General features: G+C 42.6%; 1 protein-coding gene across 2 annotated transcripts in view; it reads right to left on the bottom strand.

The window, feature by feature from the left end:
* Positions 1–14,805, bottom strand: part of LOC148903618 (FERM, ARHGEF and pleckstrin domain-containing protein 1-like) — a 58,166-nt gene that overhangs the window by 42,406 nt on the left and 955 nt on the right. For both annotated transcript variants that reach the window (XM_089005903.1, XM_089005911.1), the window contains exon 2: positions 5,918–6,132. In XM_089005903.1, the coding sequence (XP_088862029.1) occupies positions 5,918–6,091 (174 nt within the window). In that variant the 5' untranslated portion in view covers positions 6,092–6,132. The remainder of the gene's footprint in view (positions 1–5,917; positions 6,133–14,805) is intronic.

Here is a 14,805-nt window from a genome sequence, read left to right as displayed (position 1 = left end):
ATTTATGTGTTTTCCTCCTAATTTCGCCATCAACATGGATCAACACGAAGTTTTCAGACCAAACAAAGTAAAGTACTGTACTGTAAAATGCATTGTGTGTCACTTTCTCGGTCAGTGACAATACCTACCGTGACATCACAGTCGGTATCGTCACCAACTCAAAAACAAGACTTCCTGAATATTCAGCGTGAGTCTTAAAACGTAAAATATAGCTATATGTGGCGGAATCTTTGTAATATAAGATCCGTAGTAGTCATTTGAAGTGATTTTACAAATTATGGACACAACTGGTCTGAAGGCGTCGGTTGTCCTTTAAAGAAACAAAGACAAAATCTCCAAATAAAAATATGGCCCTTAATCTTAAAAATTCGCCCACCTTTCTGTCTACCCTCTTCTTTTGATATTTTTTTTTCTTTGACTGAAAGTCCAGTTCTGCCAAATTGGCCTGTAGGGGTTCCTCTCATTGCGCGCCGGGACCGTGTTGAAACCCCTCAACGGGGAGACGGATGCGCACAGTGAATGCCCTAGCTCTTTGAGTGAAATCGCTCTATTGATCCATGACAGCGAGCGGAACAGCCCCCTCTGGGCCCCATTGCGCTCCCTTTCACTCACGAACCGTCTCTGGGCCCCCCGGAATTCATCTCACATTCATTGCCTTCGGAAGTCTCGGACCGCAGGAATGAGGCAGCCGATGCCGAGTATTGCGTAACACATAGTCATTTTTCTCCAGCCGCTCCAGCCTGCCAGGACACTCTTCTTCACCTCTTTTCCACACTCTCCATTGCTCTGGACAGTTGACCCCAAGTATTTAAAATCCTCCACCTTCTTTATCTCTTCTCCCTGTAGCATCACACTTGCACTTGGATCCCTCTCATTCACACACATATATTCCGTCTTGCTGCAACTGATCTTCATTCCTTTCCTTTCCAGGGCATATCTCCACATCTCTAGTTTCTCCGCCACCTGTTCCCTGTTCTCGGTACAGATCACAATGTCTCATAGGACAGTGTAGACAACTCTGCTTTGCTTTCTTCTTTTCACCCATTGACTCTCATCACCTTCTTCCTTGACAACCGCACCATGTTTTTGTGGTTGGATGTGTTATGAACAAAGTTGTGTTTTTGAAGTTCACGTGATAAAATGTGACATGGACCACATTGAAAGACTCTTTGAGGGTCTGCCAAACAGCAATGGCCCTGCCCCACAAACTTTGAGCCCATCATTCTCCTATGTGAGTTTTAATCTTGAAACATGATCATACATGATCATAGTCCTATTTTTCCGAGAACTCTTCTAGTAGGTTTCTCAAAAAAGAAAGTGGCTCAGTTGTGTTTATAGAAAACATGCACGCGGTTGCCTTAATTTGAGCCAGGAAAACCCCCGCAGAATATACAGCAATCGGGGATTCCAAAATCTTTGGTCCCAAGGGACGGTCATGGAGATGAAGCGATGCGGCGTGTGATGCACTTCTCCCCATTAAACCTCTCCCGTTATCACCTATCATGATTTGATCCGTTTCGCTCCACCCACGCGGAGATCAAAAAGCCACAATCCAATCATGCAACAAAACCCCCACAGCGTAATCTTGTTGCTCCTGAGCACGCACACCCAACTTGGTCTTTCAAGCTGCCAGCGTACGCCAAAGATGTCAACGTCTTACGGAAGCGATATTAAGGTCGAGTAAGATTGCCGGATGAGGAGAAATTGACTCATTCGAGAGCGGCGGTTGGGAAAGGACACAATGATTTTACCAATCGGTCATGGTGGGAGTCTCTGACCCTCTGGGGGGTAGAGGGTGACATTGCACAAAGCGCTAGACTTGACCGCTTCCCAGGGAGCTGCAGACGTCTGGAGGCATGTGCGAGTGCAAATTAGCAAACGAAGGTGCGCTTTATAGTCCGCTGCACCTTATGTATGGACTATGCGCACTATGGTACATCATAGTATTCACTAGAAAAAGTTCTTTACAAACAACAGATTGACATTGTATACTATTCTGTCGTATAAACCTCGCGTTGGCCATTTTACAACCGTTTGACTTACGACCGTTTTGTCGGAACGGAACCCGGTCGTAACTCGGATGTTACCTGTATATTATTTAAATATATGAAAGTTTTTCAAAGATAGTATATAAACATATAAAAGTTTTTCAAATATAATATATAAATATATGAACATTTTCCAAATATAATATACAGTAAAGTCTCGTTATATCGATATTCTCGGGAGTCGGAAAAAATATCGATGTAACCGGACTATCGATATATCCAATCCTGCGGCATGTAAATTTTCTCCTTGCGTTCATAGAAATAGTATCGTAATAAGCAGTACTATCGATATAACCGATATCGATATAACGAGACTTTACTGTATAAATATATGAATGTTTTCCAAATAGAATATATAAGTATAGAAAAGTTTTCCAAATATATAAATACCAAATTTTCCAGTGTATAAGGCGCACCCAAAAGCCTTGATTTTCTTGAAAAGTTGCCCCTGCGGCTTATACACAGGTGCGCTTTATATATGAAGTAATATTGAGCCACAACCGGTCTCGCAACTACTGTTAGCAGCCACCAACTCCATTTGTTCCTGTCGGAGAAGTAGTGCCGTAGCTCCAGCCTCTACTGTAGCAAGTTATAATGGTGTGCCTTATATTTGGAAAACTTTTTTCATTCATTGAAGGTGTGCCTTATAGGCCAGTGTGCCATATACTGTATATGAATAAAGTTTGAAAAGACACCAGTCAATCATATACTGCGATGCACCAGAAAATACGGTGAAAATACAAATGGTGTATTTTCAAAAATTTTCCATATATAACGTGCAGCGGACTATAAGGCGCACCTTCAATGGATGAAGTTTTCCAAATATAATATATAACTATAATGAAGTTTTCCAAAGATACCTTGGCTTATGAACTTATTTGGTTCCCAGACAGTGTGTCAGGTGAAAAGTGTGTATCCCAAACATCAATTTCCCATAGGAAATCATTAAAATAAGAATAATCCGTTCCCAGGTCCCCCCCCAAAAAAAATTACTTTCTAATTTTCTAAGCCTTAAAGGACAACCGACGTCACTTTTTTGGTTCTTAACTGACATCAGAAAAACTTTTTTATAGGATCTAAAATACCCAAAACACGCAGTATGATATTTTTATTCAAATGCAAAACACCAATAAAAATGACTTAAAGTGTCCAAATCTGCAAAAAAATTGAGCTGCGATTTGGGCATTTCAGAAAGTCCCACCCCAAGTTCGTGATGTCACGCTAAGACGTCTTGCATCGCTGTAGAATCAAACCAATGGCTTCAGATTCGGAGAATATGCTTTCTTGTTACACATTCAGTTATGAATATGATTCAAATAGTTTTGAAGAAGAAAGCATACATATTTGCAATCGATCAAAGAATTTATTCTGTGCCATTTTGAGGCAACATTGGGGAGAAATGTCTCACCCAAAAATGGCCGAGCCGTTGTGAGGAATGAATCAGCCCGTTTCCACAGGCTGATAAATTCCTTCCATGGAGCTTGGACGCCCTCTTCTGGTGGCTTTTGGGTGCAACACGAGGTTTTCAGACCAAACAAATACAGTGGTACCTCGGTTTTCGAACGACTCACAGTTCGAACAAATCGGAGTCCGAACAAAATATTCGAGATATTCTTGCTTCGTAGTTCGAACAACAATCGGAGTTCGAACGCCGGTAAGACGCGTGTGTGCGTCCGCGAGGGTGGGATGCTGAGCGGCGTACGGGTGTATCGCTCTGTTCGTGACCAACTGTTGTCGCTAGAGGATGTGCTGCGTTTTGCTCTCGCGTTTAATACGGGTGTACGAAGAGTTTTAGCCCCTAATCATGCCTCCAAAAAAGTAAAACAAGTAAGTAAGAAGGTAAAAAAGAAAAGTAGTGCGTACAACTATTGCATTTAAGAGAGAAATAATAGCAAAATATGAAGGAGGTGTGCGAGTCTCTGATCTGGCTAGGGCAGGGGTGCTCACACTTTTTTCAGCAAGGGAGCTAATTTTGAAATGACCAAGTCAAAATGATCTACTCATTATATTTATTGAGAAATATAGTGAAGATTATTGCAATTTATGTTGATGTATATCCGCATATGTTGCACAACACAACATAATTATGTCAATTGTTGGCCATTACCTGAGTTCACTCTGATAACTGGCAGACGAGACAACCGCACTTGAAAATGTCATTGTGAAAAAAAAGTCATCCTCTCATTCCGTATGAAAGTGATACGTTTTTTTTCTTCTTACTTGGTCCAGCTCTTCCACTTTTTTATACTCTATCTTACGTTTAAGGGAAAAAACGGAGCGAAAAATTAGGACGTAACTAACGGCATCCTTGTTCACTTTGCAACGAAGGGGCGTTGTTTGAGCTCGCAGTGAGTCTCACAATGAGATATCAATCAAATAAAGGGATGGCTGATTGGCTGACGTCAAGTTTTTTTCAAAAGAACTCCACTTGATTTGTTAAGCGTCAGTTCCTGAAAATGTCACATCACCTTGTCTTGCGATCTACCAATAGTACCTTGGAGATCGATTGGTCGATCACGATCGACGTATTGATCACCCCTGGTAGGGATTTCAGCAAGGCGAAATCTACGATCAGTACGATATTAAAGAATAAGGAGGCTGTGAAATCTAGTGATGTGGCTATGGGAGTGAGAGCAAGTGACATTGGGTAGATATTTTAAGAGAAAAGAACATCCTGTAGCCGAGTCATCCGTAGCAAAGAGATTTGAACGTGTGAGCACCCCCCAGACAGAAGAGCTCCCCGAAGTTTTTATGGAAGGGGACTCTCCTTCCAAACAATAAATTTCCTTCCTCCGTCCACCTGCGCCTGCTGCTGACAACCACAAAGGTAAAAAATCATATTCATAATTCTTTTCTTTACGAACGTACAATTACCCTGGGTTACATTTATGTTTATGTTATTTGTGTCTTTGCCATTTTGCTTAACATTTCCTGAGATATACATTGCTTTTTATGTGTTGGTCAGCATTTTAATGTGCAATTTCATGCATCAAATAATGTATAAAATACCGTACTAACAAGGTAAACATTCAGGGTGTTGGAACGGATTAAAACGATTTAAATTATTTGTAATAGGAAAAATGGTTTCGGTGTTCATACAAATCGCTTTTCCAACAGGGTTCTGGAACGGATTATGGTCGAGAACCGAGGTATCACTGTATATGAACATTTTCCAAATACAATATACAAATATATAAAAGGTTTCCAAATATAATATAAAAATATATAAACATTTTCCAAATATACAGGAAGTAATGTGGTGTACATTATAAGGCGCGACAGTAAAGGCTGGAGTCGTGGGTGCTGATAGTCGTTGCAAGACCTGTTGTGGGTGAATATGACTTCACATATAAGATGCAGCAAATCAAGGCTTTTGGGTGCGCCTTAGAGCTGCTTGTATTGACCTCCACACATTAGGTGGGACAACTGCGCAAATATGGCAGCGGACGTGATGAGGTGAGACAATGGCCCGCTTGTTTTCACAGAGTCAGTCACTTCCTGTCATTGGCACACTTTTTTTCCCTCCAAGCTTAGAGAAGAACCCTGCCAAACATGTCTGCTTTTTAATGAAAACTTGATTCAACTGTACCAATGCGTTTGTTACAATGAGACACGACACCAGGAAGTGACGTACAAGGAAGCGGAAGGGAGTTGAGTGGTGCATTCAGGTGCGCTCAGTTTGCTCGAGAACCCATTTTCGGTTGTAGACACAGTCATAAAAAAAACACACACAAAAAATTTTGGGTGAAAAAACCGAATTGGTTGAGAACTGAAACATTCAAAAACGCAGCTTTAACGGTATCAGACAAGTGACGGGTGGAAAGGCGAAGACGCCAATCGCTGGAGAAGGATGGAAGAACTTTACTCACTGATATCTGGAAGACTTCCTGTGTGTCGTCCAACATCTGGACCCTGAGCGAGACTTTCCTCCCCGGCGCCTGGGTCGGTGGACGCAGACCAGGCTCTAGGGTGGACACCCCAAAGCTATCAGGGGCGCCTAGCCTCTGGCCGGTCGCGGAGGCTCTGTCGGCTGGCTCAACCATGGCGGAGCTGGCGGCACCCGCTCTCGATCCGTTCCCCTCTGCTGGAGAAAGAGGCGAGATGTGATTCGTCTCCCAACGGCTCGTTGAGTCTGTCTTGTTTTTTTTCCAAATGAAATCGGCGCGACCTCTTCAGCCAAGTAGTTGACTCTTCTTTTTTTGGGGTGGGCACTTGAAAAGGCAGGCACATTCCAATTTGGGCATTTCCATTCTGGGGCCAAGCTGGGACATCCCCACTCTAAATTACCGCCATTTGCAGGGGCTTTAAAAACAAAGCATTTGACCAGAAGCACGGTGAAGATTTGCAATCCTGGAAAGTGACTAAAAAGACACCGTATCGTTAACCTTGCGTTCTACGGGGGCAGCATCGCCATGAAGGGAAACAAAATCACACACACTCAGCAAAATTCTTGTTTATGAGTTGGGCCGTTGGAATGCGCGCAGGTGAGATTGATGGCGTTTTCCCCACAAACCGGACCGGTCCAGGCTTGTCAAAGTGGGGCAGATGAGACACAGTCTGGGAATACACAAAAGACATACAATCCCCAACACACATCAAGCACACCATACGAACATTTCGGGACCACACTTCCACACATGCGCGCGCACGAGCACACACACACGCACACACACACACACACACACACACACACACACACACACACACACACACACACACACACACACACACACACACACACACACACACACACACACACAATAAACCTCTGCCTCAAAGACAATAAATATCCTCTCAGACGGTCAGTGACATCACCTCTGAGGAATGTTTTAGAAGAGAATTCCAACACACACACGCGCACACACACATTCACAAACAGCCCCCAAAATTTCGACGGGGGGAGGTGAGAGATAAAACAAACTTATTTTTGTCTCTTCTTCACCATTTGGTAAGGTATAAAATGGTCAAACAATGCCTCACTTTTATATACAGTCCAACCATTATCTTTTCCAGAAACCTGTTCGAAAACCGATTTGATCGAAAACCAAAACATTTCCCATGATAATCAATGGAATCAATGTTTGCTTTTTATTATCATGATTGAACAATGCATACATGTCGACGCTACACGAGTATATGTTCCGAATGGCGGAGATGTCATCCAAACATGTCTGCTTCTTAGTAAAAAAAAACTTTTATTCAACAATGCATATGCGTCGGTCACAATGAGACGCTAGACGTAGAAGTGATGTCTATGGTAGTGAAGGGGAGTCAAGTGGTACATTCAGGTGTGCTCAGTTTGCTCGAGAACCCATTTTTGGTTGTCAACACGGGCATAAAAAAATTGTTGGGTCAAAAAACGAATTGAGAGACATTCAAAAACCAAGGTTTGACTGTATTACTCTGTTAAATCAATATGCGGATCCTCATATTTACATATATTCATTAATGCATAAACGTTCAAGAAACAGCCCTTCCTAAGTCGAAATGATTGTCAATATGCACATCTGGTACTTTTTGGACAAGTCCCCTTTGGCTTATTATGCCCAAAATGGAATGTGTGTGTGTGTGTGTGTGTGTGCATGTGTGTGTGTGTGTGTGTGTGTGTGTGTGTGTGTGTGTGTGTGTGTGTGTGTGTGTGTGTGTGTGTGTGTGTGTGTGTGTGTGTGTGTGTGTGTGTGTGTGTGTGTGTGTGTGTGTGCGTGTGTGCGTGCGTGCGTGTATGTGTGTTTTCAAGACTCCAAACTCTCAAGACTCCAAACACTCACTGAGATGAACTCAAAAACAACTGGTGTGACCTTCAAGGTACTTACGTAGACCAAACTGTTGCTAGCCCAGTCAACAAAAGACAAATTCACCAGGACATGAGGAATAATAATCAGAATCAGTATTTAGAGGAATAATAATAATAATAATAATAATAATAATAATAATAATAATAATAATAATAATAATATGGTACGGTACACTTAACATCATATTTTAGGAGAAATTACAAGATACCATTTTTTTCCCTGCAATTTTCAATAAAAGTTTGAAACGGTGGGAATATGTGCCCTGCGCTTGCTCCTGGGACGCTTCAAATATGTTTGGTGTAGTTTTATATTTGCTACATGTTTATTTCATGAGTCTGTGGAACAAGGGTCGGGAACCTATGGCTCGCGAGCCATATATGGCTCTTTTGATGATTGCATATGGCTCGCAGATAAAATGAAATATTCTCGCTTTTTTATAATAATAATAATACATTTCATTTATAAGCGCCTTTCAAAACTCTCGAGGACACTTTCTTCTTTTTTTCATTTTGGCTTTTCCCTTCAGGGGTCGCCACAGCGAATCAATGTCCTCCATCTATCCCGGTTTTGTGCATCCTCTTCTCACACACCAGCTACCTTCATGTCCTCTTTGACAACATCCATAAACCTCCTCTTCGGTCTTCCTCTCGGTCTCCTGCCTGGCAGTTCAAGGCTCAGCATCCTTCTCCCGATATAGTCACTCTGGCTACTCTGGACATGTCCAAACCATCTCAGTCTGGCCTCTCTGACTTTCTCTCCAAAGCCTCTAATATGAGTTGTCCCTCTAATGTACTCATTCCTGATCCTATCCAACCTGGTCACTCCCAAAGAAAACCTCAACATCTTCAGCTCTGCTACCTCCAGTTCTGCGTCTTTTCTTCAGTGGCACTGTCTCCAGTCCAAACATCATGGCTGGTCTCACCACCGTTTTATACACTTTTCCTTTCATTCTTGCTGAAACCCTTTTAGCGTACATCACACCTGACATTTTTGTCCAGCCGTTCCAGCCTGCCTGGACACGCTTCTTCACCTCTTTTCCACACTCTCCATTGCTCTGGACAATTTACCCCAAGTACTTAAAATCTTCCACCTTCTTTATCTCTTCTCCCTGTAGCATCACTCTTGCACTTGGATCCCTCTCATTCACACACATATATTCCCTCTTGCTGCGACTGACCTTCATTCCCTCTCCTTTCCAGGGCATATCTCCACATCTCTAGTTTCTCCGGCACCTGTTCAGCGTTCTCGCTACAGATCACAATATCATCGGCAAACATCATGGTCCGAGGAGATTCTTGTCTAACATCGTCTGTCAGCCTGTCCATCACCATAGCAAACAAGAAGGGGCTCAGAGCTGACCCCTGGTGGAGTCCCACCTCCACCTTGAATTCCTCAGTCATACCGACAGCACACCTCACAACTGTCTTACAGTTATGATACATGTCTTGCACCGCTCTGACATACTTTTATGTCACTCCAGACTTCCTCATGCAATACCAAGGACACTTTACAGTCATGATATTGTTTCTGCGGGTGAGCAGCGGGAGCCACACGCGCCAGCATTCACTCAAGCCGGAAGTAGCATAAAATGATCATCATTACAGAAGAATATATACTGTACTTCTGTGAGAGACAGCAGAAAGCAAGCGTGCAAGCTAATAAGCAGTGTGCAGGCTAGCTAGCAGTAGCTTCGCCTATGGACCCGGTTTTGCTGTTCATATCCTGTTTGGGCTGCAGTTGAGTGAAAGAGCTATTTTGATTGGATGATACTTTCACTGAAAAATATTTCTAAATATTTTGCTTTTACGGCTCTCTTCGTCAAAAAGGTTCCAGACCCCTGCTGTGGAAGATCTGCGACTTGCAACTGCAACCCAGCTTTCTAACACCAGACAGGACAGGATATTTTGCCCCAGAATGCCTTGAGAATTCAACGCAACTAAAATAGATTCAAGAGCACCACCGTAACACCTCCCTCGCCGGATTTAAAAGAGCAGCCACGGGACAGAGATTTGCCTTCACTTGGTTTCATAGTTCATACTGTGTTGTTTTTTGAACAATTTTTGAATAAAACAAAAACCCACTGTCGGAAGCATTAGTGTCCTTGACGTGTTACCAAACATTTCCGTGTCAACCCTTCCAGGTTATTTTGCACATCGTGTCGGCATGCCGACAATTTTAGGTCAAGTCATACTGATTTCTATCACCCCAAACCAGAGGCAGTCTCAAAAGGGCTTCATGTGCCCTAAGTTGCCAAATATACACGACATGTGGGCGGCAAATGGAAAAGCTCCAAAAACCACATCTGGGGGGAAAAAACTCGACAGGGGGCCTGCAGATGGGAGGATGGCCAGGCTGGTTAACAATGGATGCCATCTTGTACGATACAAAGTGAGTTACAATGATATCAAAATCCAATGATCACGGTGAACACGATCAATGAAGAAGTCTCCAAAGCCCCGTCGTGGTCTTTCGCTCAGTGAGTGCACACCATGTCCATATGGATCTGAGCAGAATCCATACAGCAACATCCAACTGGATCATCATACTCCAAATATCCACATTCTCATTAAATCTTGTTGGGCTCCTGATCTCAGTTTGATTCTTCAATTAGACAAAAGCGCACGACCCAGGGGCAGTTTAAAAATATATTTTTTATTTTTTTTAATGGAACAATGTAGTTCTACTCTACTAAACATAATACAATACAATACATATTGATTTATATAGCGCATACGCAGACAGTGTTCGTCCACTTTAAGCTTTCAAAGTAAATGAATCACAAGTAGCTTATAGCCCTACTTGCCCAAATGAAGTTTTATTCTGACAAACTTCGACAAGCTAGGCAGGGGTGGGAAGTCTTGTTACACCAAACGTATTGCAAGCTGCATGTTCTAAAGCAGGGGTCGGGAACCTATGGCTCGCGAGCCATATATGGCTCTTTTGATGATTGCATATGGCTCGCTGATAAATCTAAATACATATTCTCACTTTTTTCTGTTCATTTTCTGTTGGGGCTGCGGTTGGCGGAAAGCGCAATTTTGATTGGATGACATTGACCGAGATTGGCGGAAAGCGCAATTTTGATTGGGTGATACAGGCTGTCAGTTGAAAAAGGTAAACGGCCCTTTAAATGAGCCCAAGAAGTAAAAACAAAGAACACCTCAGCTTGAATGCACTGAGGATTCGCCTTTGTGGAGAGAAAAGCTTCTGATTCTAATTTGCAATGAAACAATACCATCGATGAAACAGTCGAATGTCAGTGACATTTTAACAAGCCCCATGTTAACGTTAGCATCAATATACTTCTATGAGAAGTATGTTGCATAGCAAGTGTGGAAGCTAATGAGCCGTGTGCAGGCTAGCTAGCAGTAACTTCGCGTATGGAGCCGGCAAGTTGAATTTCATTCCGATCGTTCCGTTGGATTTTTACCAATCATGAGGAACAGAAACCCATTCATGTTAACGGTGAGTAAATCACAAACTTATTTTAAATATTAAATTCTGACATTTTGTTGAAAAGTGGCCGCGCGTGCGTCTGTGTGTGTGCGTCGTGTGTGCGTGCGTGTGTGCGCGTGCTCGCGTGTTGTGGCTCACACTGAAAAACATTTCTAAATATTTTACTTTTATGGCTCTCTTCGTCAAAAAGGTTCCCGACCCCTGTTCTAAAGACTGCGATCCAGTACGAGTCAGGATGTACTATGCCATTATTGAAGATGACACCCATTCGTTGTTCCCTTGACCCATTTCTCAGATCAGCGGGTTGAGTCAAGAGAGGAAAGGGGGGGGGGGGGGGGGGGCAACGAGAGGCGAATATTGAGGAAACTGGTCTCATGGACACAAAGGAAACCACTGTGGGAGCTTCTGAAAAGCAACGCTTTTTCATAAGGAGGAATGCCTCGCACGGCCTTTCAACTGGTGTTCCGTGCACCATTTCACAGGGGCTTGTAGGAGTCTGAGCCGGTCGGGGTTCCCGGGCTATTGCGCGGGAGGGCCAACTCAAGAGCCACAAAAAGTAAAGGCGGGGGGGAGGTGTCGCATTCCCGCGAGATAAAAGTGAGGCTACTGCCGCTCGGCATCACGGCTAACAAAACGACATGTGTTTCTTCACGATGGAAGTTTAAGGACTCCATAGAAAGCAGAAACCGCAATCGACAACTTGAAAAGATTGGAACACCATGCACACATATCAAGGACATTTAGTTTCCTTTAAAGGACAACCAACGTCACTTTTTTCTTTCTTAACTGACATCAGAAAAACGTTTTATAGCCAACGTAAAATACCTAAAACACACAGTATGATATTTTTATTCAAATGCAAAACACCAATAAAAATGACTTAAAGTGTCCAAAATCTGCAAAAAATTGAGCTGCAAATTGGGCATTTTCAGAAAGTCCCGCCCCCAGTTTGTGACGTCACGCCTAGACGTCTTGCATTGCTTGAGAATGCCTCCAGTTGTGAATATGATTCAAATAGTTCTGAAGAGGAAAACATACATGTTTGCAATCGATTAAAGAATTTATTCCATGCCATTTTGAGGCAACATTGGGGAAAAACGATCACCGGAAAAGAGGCACAAAATGGCGACATCCTGTGGCCACAGGCTGATAAATTCCTTATATGGAGCTTGGACACCCTCTTCTGGCAGCTTTTGGGTGCAACACGAGGTTTTCAGACCAAACAATACAGCAAAATTCATTGACGTGATGGAAGGACTGCTACAATGTGTCTTTTTTTTTGGTGTGGGGCGTTCCTTTAGTGATGTCACGTACGGACTCGTCACCAACTCAAAAACAAGACTTCCTGAATATTCAGTCTTAAAATGTAAAATATAGCTATATGTGGTGGAATCTTTTTAAAATACGCTCAGTAGAAGTCATTTGAAGCCATTTTACAAATTATGGACACAACTTGTCCGGAGACGTCGGTTGTCCTTTAATGCAGGGGTCGGTAATCTTTTTGACTTAGAGAGCCATAAAAGTAAAATATTTAGAAATGTTTTTCAGTGAGAGCCACAAACACACACACACACACACACACACACACGTGATTTCAACAAAATATCAGAATGTATTATTTAAAACAAGTTCATACTCACCATGAATATGAATAGTTTGCTCTTCCTCATGATTGGTAAAAATCCAGCCAAACGATCGGAATGAAAGTCAACTTGCCAGGTCCATTTGCAAAGTTACTGCTAGCTAGGATGCACACTGCTCATTAGCTTCCACACTTGCTTTCTGCTGTCTCTCACAGAAGTATATTGATCCTAACGTTAGCATGGGGCTTGACAAAGTGCCACTAATATTCAACTGTTTCATTCATGGAATTGTTTGATTGCAAATTTGAATCACGGCAGAACCTTTTCTCTCCACAAAGGCGAATCCTTTGGTCCATTCAACCTGAATTGTACGATACTCGTCATTTTTTTTTTACTCGTCGGACTTGTTCAAAAGGGGACGTTTACCTGTTTCGACATCAACGGCCACCTAGGGCAGTATCTTCCAATCAAAATTGCTCTTTGAACTTCAACAGCCACCTTAGGTCAGTATCATCCAATCAAAATGGCGCTTTCTGCCAACTACCGCCTACACAGGAAATGAACAGCGAAAAAGCGAGAACATGTATTCAGTTTTATCGGCGAGCCAGGTGCAATCATCAAAAGAGCCTAATATGGCTCGCGAGCCATAAGTTGCTGACCGCAGCTTTAAAGGATGATTTGGACTGCCTGCAAAGAGTGCATAGACAGGGCCGACTCAGGAGCAGTGAAATAAGAGGCAATGCCCCCCTTTGAGCTCAACCTGGAGGGGGTGTGGGTTGTGGGAATGGGCAACAAACACCAACATAAACCCATCAGGAGATTTGCTATTAGCTAATGTAGCCTTGCAGATTTGCAACCCCAAAATAACAACAGCTTTTTGTTTTGTTTTTGATTTTTTTTCCAAAACTGTATGATGAATAAGTTTGTCCAGCGTGTCATCAGCAGCGCTGTGGGCTAAGCTTCAGCAGCTACCCTACCATTTGACACAACCCTACTTTAAAAGAAAAAAAATTGGCATTGGCTGTGCGTTGGGGGGGTCAGCTCAAAAATGTCAAGATTATCCCAGCATCGAACATCGCTGAGGGAGCGAACAATCGCAGCTCATCTGTTTTCTGAGTTGTGTCATGTGACATTCGCAAGCTAATGCCATCGGTGCTGCACAATGCAATATTCAGGTTGGGTTTCCGTGGCAACGACCAGAATGTTCCTCTGCTGGCTGAGATGACATCTGCTCTTTCCAGTTGCATTGCACTGTTGCATCGTGTAAAGCCCCCTTTATTTATTCATTCGTTTATGATTTTTTTTAGCGTGGGTGCATTATATGTGTACCTTAGGAGTATTTTGTTGCTTTGTAGCTTTTTTTCTTATGGGGTACATTATCTGTGTACCTCTGGAGTAATTTGTTGCTTTAAAAATGTGAAAATCTATTTTCTTAACCGAACAACAACAACAAAACAATAACGTGGATATCAATCGGTTGATTGGACCACATTTCCAAACACAACCATTTTTGTGTTTAAATATTTATTTCCTGAAAGGTTGTAAACCACGCGACGATAATGCCATTAAGTGTATGTGAACAATAAACAAACAACGGACCATTACTTAAAAAAAGTTATGTTGTTTTAGGCCAGGAGTGTTAAAGTCATTTTTGGCCGTGAACCACATTGTAGTTACGGTATCCTCTCGGGGGCCGTGATGAATTTGGGGAAGCCGTTGGAAGGTTGCATCACCCCTGCCACCCACATATTGAGTCCATTACAAGATAATGAATAACTAATTTTCAAATTTGAAGTCAAGAATAACGACTGTTAGTGTGGTTTACACGGGGCAATTTGAAATTTGGATTGGGACTTTACCAGGCATCATGAAACTTGACGTGCGGGATTTGCTTTCGCGGGCCCAATAAAATGATGTGCCGGT

Source organism: Hippocampus bargibanti, linkage group LG01 (assembly GCF_051943395.1).
Source record: "Hippocampus bargibanti isolate YZ-2025 linkage group LG01, ASM5194339v1, whole genome shotgun sequence".
Taxonomy (NCBI): domain Eukaryota; kingdom Metazoa; phylum Chordata; class Actinopteri; order Syngnathiformes; family Syngnathidae; genus Hippocampus; species Hippocampus bargibanti.
Note: the sequence above shows the minus strand (reverse complement) of the source record. Positions and strands in the feature narration are given on the sequence as shown.